At 38.2% G+C, this 10,748-nt stretch overlaps 1 protein-coding gene across 1 annotated transcript in view; it reads right to left on the bottom strand.

The window, feature by feature from the left end:
- Positions 1-668: 668 nt before the first annotated feature.
- Positions 669-10,748, bottom strand: part of LOC140141022 (uncharacterized) — a 31,842-nt gene continuing 21,762 nt past the window's right edge. Inside the window, exon 5 of the mRNA XM_072162803.1 lies at positions 669-9,615. Coding sequence (XP_072018904.1) covers positions 669-8,093 — 7,425 coding nt within the window. The 5' untranslated portion in view covers positions 8,094-9,615. The remainder of the gene's footprint in view (positions 9,616-10,748) is intronic.

The following is a 10,748-nucleotide window of genomic DNA, read 5'->3' as shown; positions in this document are numbered from 1 at the left end:
CAGTAAAAGTGTGGGTTCATCACGGTTTAACAACGGTTGGCTCCTGTACAAAGGTATAGGAAGAGTTGTTGAATAAAGATTCAATCCCCTCAATCTTTCTAGTATGAACTATATTAATATTCATTCCTCAACAGTTTGTACACAAATAATTAATTTCTGTGAATCAGGTTAACCTAAAACCTCTTCAGACAGGAGAGATGCTCAGTATTTCTTTCGATCTGTCTTTTGGTGAGTAGCCATATGCTGGGTCAAATGGTGTCCTATCTTAAAACCATTCCCGCATATATAACACTTATGAGGACGATCATCACTATGTACCTTAAGATGTTGCCGCAAATGTTGCGATAAATTGAATTTCTTCTGGCAGATATCACATTGATGTTTCATCTCGTTCCTGTGTGATTTCTCATGTGCAGATCGTCCAAGAGCAGTTGTAAAATGTTGCCCACAATAGGAACATGTGTATGCTTTTACCCCTGTATGTATAGGTAAATGGTTTTTTAACCTAGTATATGTTTTGAATCTCTTCCCACAATCATCACATTTAAAAGCGCCTTCCTTTATATGGACCAACTGATGTCTTTTCAATAAACTCTGACGTTTGGTGCGAAAACCACATTTCTGGCACAGAAAGGGCTTCTCAGTGAGGTGACATTCTTGATGCTTAGTCAAATCACTTTTCCGATAGAAGGCCTTGCCGCAGGTTTCACAAACAAACTCTTTCTTTCCATGAGTGACTTCATGACGCCTTGTAAGCGAGACAATTCATGGAAGCCCCTCGCACAGAATGAACATGTATACTGTTTGTTTTCAACATTTTTGTTTGAACACCCCTCTTCATGTCCATTACGTTCCTTCTCCGATTCAAACTCTTTATCGCAATACTTGCAAGCATTAACACAGGTTCTGCGGTGCTTTTGTAAGTAAATTTTACGCTTGAATCTGTACTTGCAATTGCTGCACTGGTACGCAGGATTAGAGTGAACAACCAAGTGAATTTTCAATTGTGAAGCCTTTGTAAAAGATTGATTGCATTCTGTACACACATATTCACCATTTATTATTGCAAATTTCTTCTTTGCATAGTTTTTCACAGGAGTTGGGAAAGACCCATAAAAATAATCATCATCATCACTGGAGTCTGAGTATGATTCTGACATCCTCTTGTCATCACAAACAACTTCTTTCTTCTTTTTATCTCCTTCACTAACTGACTCTCCTTCCTGTCTCTTAACCTCATTATCAACATCTTTTTCACTTTCATCACAACCTGCTGAATCTTTCACAGCACCATCATCAATCTTTCCACTTTCATCGCTTTTGCTATAATAGGCACTAGTGTTTCCAACAGCAATTGGTATGTTAACATTCAATCCTACATGACTGTTCATAGTATTTGACCCTGCCAGTAAAACATCTTTATCATCATTATCAGAGATAGGTTCTGACAGCCAAGCACTTGAGCTTAATATATCTGGTGCCAAATCATCTTTCAACTTGTCATCAACATCATTACCACCAACTGAAATAGTTTCATCTGCTGATTCTTTGATCGCACCATGACCAACCTTTCCACTCTCGTCATTTCCATCACAGGCACTACTGTTTCCATCCCCCTCTACCCTATTCACTTGCAATCCAACAGGGCAAATTGCTTCATGATTGTCACACTCCTCTCTTGATTCAAACTCCATCCCGCAGTAGACACAAACTCTCACACAGATTGCCATGTGCCTCCTCACGTGACCTTTCATTTTGAAAGGGAAGGAGCACTTCCTACACTTGTACCTTCTCTTACTCAAGTGAACCCTCATGTGCCCTGCTAACCTTTCAAAAGACTTCCCACACACTTTACACACTTGTCCGTCCAGTGTATTTGACGCTGAAGGTATAACATCTTTATCATTGTCGTCCGAGGCTGGCTCTGACAGCCAAGCACTTGTATGCAGTATTTGTTTGCCCTTGTCGTCAATATCTTCATCTTCAGAGACTGGCTCTGACAGCCAAGCACTTGTGTGCCGTATTTGTTTGCCCTTGTTGTCAATATCTTCATCGTCAGAGACTGGCTCTGACAGCCAAGCACTTGTATGCAGTATTTGTTTACCCTTGTTGCCAATATCTTTTCCACCAATTGAACTAGTTTTATCTGCATACAGATCTGCTGCTGATTCTTTGACTATATCATGACCAACCTTTCCACTCTTATTAGTTTTTTCCTCTTTGGAGCTCTTATCGCCAGCCTTTGAGACTCGCTTGCAGTTATACAGCTGGTGTCTGGTCAAGTGACTTTTTCTTGTAAAAGCCGAGCTGCATTTTCCACACTTGTAATTTCTCTGACCTGAATGGGCAGTATCTGTAGTATCGCCAGCCTTTGAAACTTGCTTGCAGTTATACACCTGGTGTCTGGTCAAGTGACTTTTTCTTGTAAAAGCTGTGCTGCATTTTCCACACTTGAAATTTCTCTGATCCGAGTGGGCAATCATGTGATTATTGTGACCAACTTTTCCACTCTCATCACTTCCGTCACAGGCACTACTGTTTCCAACACCCTTTGACAATCCTACAGGGCAAATTGATTCATGCTTGTCACACTCCTCTCTCAATTTAAACTCCTTCCTACAGTGGATGCAAACTCGTGCACAGATTGCTGTGTGCTTTGCCACAGAGATTGTTTTTAATGAGATAGCGCACTTGCTACACTTATGCTTCCTCTCAGGCGCACTTGTTACACTTACATGTATGCTTCCTCTCTCTACAAGGCAAATTGGTTCATGCTTGTCACACTCCTCTCTCGATTTAAACTCCTTCCTACAGTGGACACAAACTCGCATACAGATTGCTGTGTGCTTTGCCACAGAGATTGTTTTTAATGAGATGGCGCACTTGGTACACCTGTGCTTCCTCTCATATGCGTGAACCAGCATGTGTTGTGCCAGTTCAGAGGCCAAAGCAAATGACTTTCCACAAACACACCCATAGCTGTGCACAGTATTTGACCTTGTTGTTGGTAGAGAATCATCATCACTGGATTCATAATCTGTTTCTGACAGCCATGCACTTGACCTTAATGTATCTGGTACCCACTCATTATCATCTGATTCTACTTCTGCAATCTTGTCACTTATTCTGTTTTCGTTATCAATCAAGTCAACTCCTTCATCATTACCATTCTCATGAACATCTTCATCAGAATCCATCTCATACCTTAATCTTTTTGATCTTTTCTTCAACCTTACTCTCACCACATCATCATCTTGGTCACTTTCTAGAATATCTTGATCCCGTAAGTTAGTTTTGTTGCTTCCTATTCTGGCTGAGTTCATTTCTATTCTCCTATCAACTCCTTCATCTTTACTGTCCTCATCCCCTTCCTCATCAGATTCATCATCTTCCATCTCATACCTTATTCTTTTTGTTCTTTTCTTCAACCTTACTCTCACCACATCATCATCTTGGTCACTTTCTAGAATATCTTGATCCCGTAAGTTAGTTTCGTTGCTTCCTATTCTGGCTGGGTTCATATCTATTCTTCTATTGTCAACAGACTCTTGTACCTGCTCACCAATTCCAAGACCTTTTCTGCTTCCTGTATTAATCACCTTTCTCGTCACATCTTCATCAACTTTGTCGCTTTTGTGACTATCTTGATCTCCTGTGTTTTCATATATGTTTGATTTGGAGAAGTTTAATACGTCTTCAGTAATTTTGTTTATAATTGATACGTTGCTTCTTTTTCTGGATGAGTTCATTCCTATTGGATCAACAACCTCTTCATCAATACCCTTTTCAAATTCACCCCTTTCTATCATGTTATGACCATCCATCTCAATTTCCTCATCATCTACTCTGTTCTTTCTCGCATCAGCATCATCTCCTCCAATACGACCTGTTTGTACCATGTTATGACCACCCGTCTCTATTTCCTTATCATCTACTCTGCTCTTCTTTCCATCACCATCATCCCCTCCACTTACTTTCTCCGTAGTACTATTTCTGATACTAAGATCCACAGGTTCAATTCCTCTTGTTTCTATTATATTATGACTATCCATCTCAATTTCCTTATCCTCCACTCCTCTCTTCCTCCCATCCCCATCCTGCTTGCCATTTCCTTTCTCCACACTACTATCTCTGCTCTGAAGATGTATCTTTTCAGTACCTTTCCCTTTCGATACAAACTTACATTTCATCTCATGACTTGTACAAATATCTGATCTGAAAAATCTCTTGTGACATCCAGAACAAGTGAACATTTTTTGAGGGATGCGACGTTGACGGTAATATCTTGGTTTTGATGTTGCATTCTTTGTACCAACTTCTGCAGCATGACCAGTCCTTCTCTTAGGAGGTACTACTGTACTTTTCATCTTCGCATGATGCAGGACTTTATGATGCAGGCAATCTTCATACTTTGTGAATCTCTTCCCACATTTACCACAACAATATGCTTTGGGAATAGGGCACAGCGCCCTCATCAGTTTCTTTTCAAAAGCTTTCCTCACTGCATTTGACAAAGATTCATGTGTAAGCTCATGTTTTAACCGGTAAAGAACTTTACGGAATTCCTTATGACAACAGCTACATGTACGGAACTTCCTGCAAACATTCTTTTGGTGCCAAATAAAAGTTTTCCACTGTTTAAAATCTCGTTGACAATATCTACATTGGTACTGCTTTTCCATATGTTCCCTCTGGTGATTGGCCAAGTCCAATTTGGCAGTGAAAGTTTGATTGCATTTTGCACAGTAACATAATTTTTCACATAGTACTTGAATTGACCCCATCATTTCTCTTGGCAACAAACTTGCAGCAGATTCATTACTCATGTCATCACCTGTATTAGGGCTTTCTAACTCAATAACATCTTCATCTAACTCTCTGTTAGTTTCTACAACACGAGATAAAAGCTCACACACACTAGCATGCTTCAAACAAAGATCTGCAAGAGAGAAACCCTCACCACAACCAGAACACACATATGGCTTGCAAGCGTTTTGTTTTTCAACATGCATCTCTTCTTGGTGTCTGAGATAATCCAAATTTGAAGTGAATGCCTGATGACAATCTGTGCAGTAACTCAACTTTTTACATACTACTTTCAATTCGTAGCTCACTTCGTTGTCACAATTGCTTCTACTACCAAAATCATCACGTGACCTTTGACCTGACAATACCATGCACTGTTCCTGATGTCTTAAGCGAGCATCAGAGCTGGAAAAAAAATCTTTGCAAAAACTACATTTGAGAGATAACTCAATATGATTATTTTCGTGCCTTCTAAGATCAGCTCTTGTATTGTACTGGCTTCCACAGACCCTACAAACATATTTCCTACTAGATGCGTTTTCCCCACCATAGCAAGACATTTTTAATATATGCTTTGCCAAGGTTTCAATATCTACAAACAATTCACCACATTCAATACATTTCATTTGGTCAGTAGTTACAGGTGGCTCTGATGGTTCACCCGTATTATCTCCATTACAATCCTCTCTAACAGAAAAGGTGTCACCGGCACCCCTACCTTCATTATTTGGCCTTGCCATACAGGACCCACTCCCATCACCATGAACCTTACTATCAAAGTAGTGCGTTTTCTCTGGTCTTTTTAATCTTATAGGGAAATACTCATAATCCCGCTCTGTATTTGAGTCTAAACCTTTGTCTAGAAGCTCCTCTTGCTTTATGGATGGCATTATCTCATCACTTGTTTCCATTTTCATTTCATCTTTTTCATCAAAACACTCATAGCTTAGCTCCGTTTTTGTGTCAATACTTTGTTCTGTAAACTCCTCTTGTTTCATTGACGGCAGTATCTCATCACTTCTTTCCACTTGCAAAGGTAGTTCCTGGCCACTTACATTTCCATCTTGTTCAAAACTGCTCTGCTCTGTCTTTGTCTCAATACTTTTCTCTGGAAGCTCCTCTTGTTTTATGGACGGCATTATCTCATCACTTGTTTCTATTTCCATTTCATCTTTTACTTGAAAACACTCATAACTTGGCTCTGTATTTGGTCCAATACTTTGCTCTGGAAGCTCTTCTTGTTTCACAGACGGCATGATCTCATCACTCTCCTGGACATTTCCATATTTTTCTTCAATATCCTCATAACCCTGCTCTGTACAAAAGTCAATACTTTGCTCTGGAAGCTCTTCTTGTTTCATGGACGACATTATCTCATCAATTCCTTCAATTGGCAGATCCTGGGCATTTACATTACCATCTTTTTCTTGAAAACTCTCATAACCCTGTTCTGTATTTGAGTCAATACTTTGCTCTGGAAGCTCCTGTTTCACGGACGACATTCTCTCATCACTTTCCACTTGCAACGGTTGTTTATGGTCATTTAAATTTCCACTTTCTTCAAAACACTCATAACTTGGCTCTGTATTTGAGTTAATACTTTGCTCTGGAAGCTCTTCTTGTTTCATGGACAGCATTATCTCATCACTTCTTTCAATTTGCAATGGCAGTTTCTGGTCATTTACATTTACATTTCCATCTTCTTCAAAACAGTCATAACCCTGGTCTGGATTTGAGTCAATACTTTTCTCTAGATGCTCCTCTTGTTTAATGGACGGCATAATCTCATCACTTGTTTCCATTTGCATTTCATCTTTTACTTGAAAACACTCAATATGCTGCTCTGCATTTGAGTCAATACTTTGCTCTTGATGCTCCTCTTGTTTCACAGACGGCATGATCTCATCACTTACATTTTCATCTTGTTCAAAACAGTCATAAGTCTGCTCTGTCTTTGTGTCAATACTTTGCTGTGGAAGCTCCCGTATGGACGGTATTATCTCATCACTTGGTTCCATATCATCCTTTACTTGAAAACTCTCATAGCTTGGGTCTGTATTTGAGTCAACACTTTGCTCTGTAAGCTCCTCTTGTTTCACAGACGACAGTATCTGGCCACTTACATTTCCATCTTCTTCAAAACACTCATAATTCTGCTCTGCATTTGAGTCAATACTTTGCTCTTGATGCTCCTCTTGTTTCACAGACGGCATGATCTCATCACTTACATTTCCATCTTGTTCAAAACAGTCATAAGTCTGCTCTGTCTTTGTGTCAATACTTTGCTGTGGAAGCTCCCGTATGGACGGCATTATCTCATCACTTGGTTCCATATCATCCTTTACTTGAAAACTCTCATAGCTTGGGTCTGTATTTGAGTCAACACTTTGCTCTGTAAGCTCCTCTTGTTTCACAGACGACAGTATCTGGCCACTTACATTTCCATCTTCTTCAAAACACTCATAATTCTGCTCTGTATTTGAGTCAATACTTTGCTCTGGAAGCTCTTCTTGTTTCATGGACGGCATTATCTCATCACTTCTTTCCACTTCCAATGGTAGTTTCTGGCCACTTACATTTCCATCTTGTTCAAAACAGTCATAAGTCTGCTCTGTCTTTGTGTCAATACTTTGCTGTGGAAGCTCCCGTATGGACGGCATTATCTCATCACTTGGTTCCATATCATCTTTTTCTTGAAAACTCTCATAGCTTGGGTCTGTATTTGAGTCAATACTTTGCTCTGTAAGCTCCTCTTGTTTCACGGACGGTATTATCTCATCACTTCTTTCAACTTGCAATGGTAGTTTATTGTCATTTACTTTTCCATCTTCTTCTTGAAAACACTCATAACCCAACTCTGTATTGGAGTCAATACGTTGCTCCTCTTCTTTCATGGCTGGCATTATCTCATCACATCCTTCCAACTGCAATGGCAGCTCCGGGCCATTTCCATCTTGTTTTTGAAAACACTCATGACCCTGCTCTGTATTTGAGTCAATTTGCAATACATGACTATTTACAATGCCACAATTGTTTTCATGCATTCTGAATTCATCTCTTGTATTGTACTGGCTTCCACAGCTACCACAAACATATTTACCTCTGGGTGTGTTTTCCCCATCACTGCAAGACATTTCTAATACATGTTTGGCAAAGGCGTCAGTATCTAGAAACAATAGACCACATTTGATACATTTCATTTTGTGAGCATTTACAGGCGGGTCCAATGTTGTACCTGTATTATCACCATGGGTATGCCACTCCTCCATACTAGAAAAGCCATTCATGTATATTAGTTTGATAAATAATGATTTGCCTCTTCTTCTGTGTTATATGTTTCTTAACACAAATTAATATCTGTAATTATTTGGTTTGAATCGTTTAAAGCCATGTTTTAACATTTCCATAAAAATAGATTTATAATTTCTTTTCCACAAAATGATAGTTTTCACCGTCAGATTTGTTAATTTTAAATTTTGACCAGAACAGATTAGGCAAAACAATGAAAGTCGCTATTTAATACCAGCGCATAATATCGCCAGTGAGTGTTCCCGAACACTGTGTGCGTACTGTGCTATATGGGTATCACATATGCGTTCGGCTAATATTTCAATCACTTAAATAAACCAACAGAATACGAGAGTTTATTAAAAATCTCAGATTTTGTCAGAAATACAGCATATTAGGCTTGAATTTTGGTAGGGTACCTTAGTTCATCAAAGTACATTGGTGTAAACATCTACATTTCTAGAAAAACTGAGGTCGGGCTCGTGAGAAAATGTTACAATATGTCTTTAACTGTAAATGATTTCTTTGGTTGATGTAACTTACACTTGGTTTAATGTCATGATACACTTCGGAGATATAAAGCTGTGTAGCAGTGGAACATTAACTCCAGTGGCACCTCGTGGTAATTTTCTAGGACCAAGGCATTAGAAACAAATTAGTTTGATCTTTCGATCGACCATTGATGCTTGGTTGATCCTTATTAATTATTAAGTCAATTAATTTACTATTGTTAATTGTAATAACATATAAATCTTTGCCTGTATTAATATTGACCAGTATAAATTGCACTAATTCGAATTAATTCGTTGTTAGTTCATTAATAACCAAGCATCAAAGCAGCATCGACGGTCGATCCTAATTTGGTTCTATTGTCTAGTTGGTTCCTGTTTTAGTTGAGTGAAGGGTGATGGTGCTGGCAGATCCATAACTATGGGACTAACTATATTCTATATTATTTTTTACACTTCACAAAAACTGAATCATAACACACAGAGAATATTATAATGTCACTTCAACACATTGACAAGCTTTCACAATTCCTTCTGCAGCTATATTAGTCTATAACTATATGTGACACGATCAAGGGAAATGAGTCGGATGTTGCTAATATTGATTTTGAGATATTGGCAAAGAAAGTGTTACAATTCTTTTGTTTTATATTGTTTTCAGCGATTGATAAATTGATGTAACTTTGCAAAGAAAAGTCGTATCAACATGGGGTTTTCAGTTTCAGAAAGCTTGAAATGTCCTCTTTAGAAACATGTGTAAAACTCGACATGGGACTTATTCCCCTTGATCATGTCACATATTATAATGTCACTTCAACACATTGACAAGCTTTCACAATTCCTTCTGCAGCTATATTAGTCTATCTACTGTAGCAGTGCTTGTGAGATCAGATAGTTTGAAATGAAGTTTACCAACCTATGCCTTGTTGGAACTTGTCATGGTTTCTTCTTTGCTTCTGTTGCTTGTTGGAGGAATAAGTTGATCTACAATGTATACAGCTTGTGTTGAACCCTGGAAAAAAGATACAAAACAGTAAGACAATTTTTACTTCACTTTATTTCTGTAATGCTGCGATCAATCAGCAAATTGGGCTATTTTATTTAAAATCCACACTACCCCTGTGGAATATTTTGGAAATTATATCTTCCACAGGGGGAGTATGAATTTCAAACGGAATTAGCACATTAGGTAGCTCCATTAGGCTGCGATCACATAGAAGTATATGGTATACGGTATTCGCTATACGATTAACGCTCATTCGATCAGGCTGAGTTCACATAGTATACTCATGTGAACTCAGCCTGATCGAATGAGCGTTAATCGTATAGCGAATACCGAATACTTCTATGTGATCGCAGCCTAAGAAACTCACCCTCCCTCCATGTAAGCTTCAGGTTGAATATTTCTCAGAGGGTGTATGAAATTCAAATGGAACTGCCTAATGTGCTACTTCATGAAGTTGCATTTGAAATTCACACTCCCCCTGTGGAAGGTATTTCCAAAATCTTCCACAGGGGTAGTGTTGATTTTAAATGGAATATAGCCCATTTAACAAGAGTTCTAATGATCTTGAAATTTTAATTGAGCTATTTCAGATGAAATCACTTTCAAGATAGGTACCGTAACTTTGCATTCTAAAGAGGTTGGGAATTCAATCCATCAATCAGTGGGTTGATAGCTATCTGTTGATTAATCAAATAATAAAATATAGCAGTTTCCTATAGTTTTGTTTGTATTTCAATCTATATTCATGCTATTAAATTATGTTTGTAAATTTATATAAGTTCCATGCACCATTGATCATATGTTCTGACCATGCAACTATTTGTGCCAATCAAAAAAGATAATACAAATTAAGTCATGCAAACCATAAGTATTTATATAGCATGATCTATTTCAGATTGTGGATATATTTACACGTACATCAAATGTATGTTATCATGCAGTTTCCAAATCCATGATGACATTTTAAATTCAGTTCTTGTTTGAAATTGGCAACTTTAAAATCTTTGGGTTTTGCTTTAATTCTTACAAGAAAATTGTACATGTATTTGTCCCATTAAGCACCCAGAACACTCATTAAGTGCACAGGGCGCTAAAGTATGTCATTTAATATGGATGGCTAACATTATTTTCATATTATT

The sequence above is a fragment of the Amphiura filiformis genome, chromosome 2 (assembly GCF_039555335.1).
Source record: "Amphiura filiformis chromosome 2, Afil_fr2py, whole genome shotgun sequence".
Lineage (NCBI taxonomy): Eukaryota > Metazoa > Echinodermata > Ophiuroidea > Amphilepidida > Amphiuridae > Amphiura > Amphiura filiformis.
This window is presented reverse-complemented; position numbering and strand designations above follow the sequence as displayed.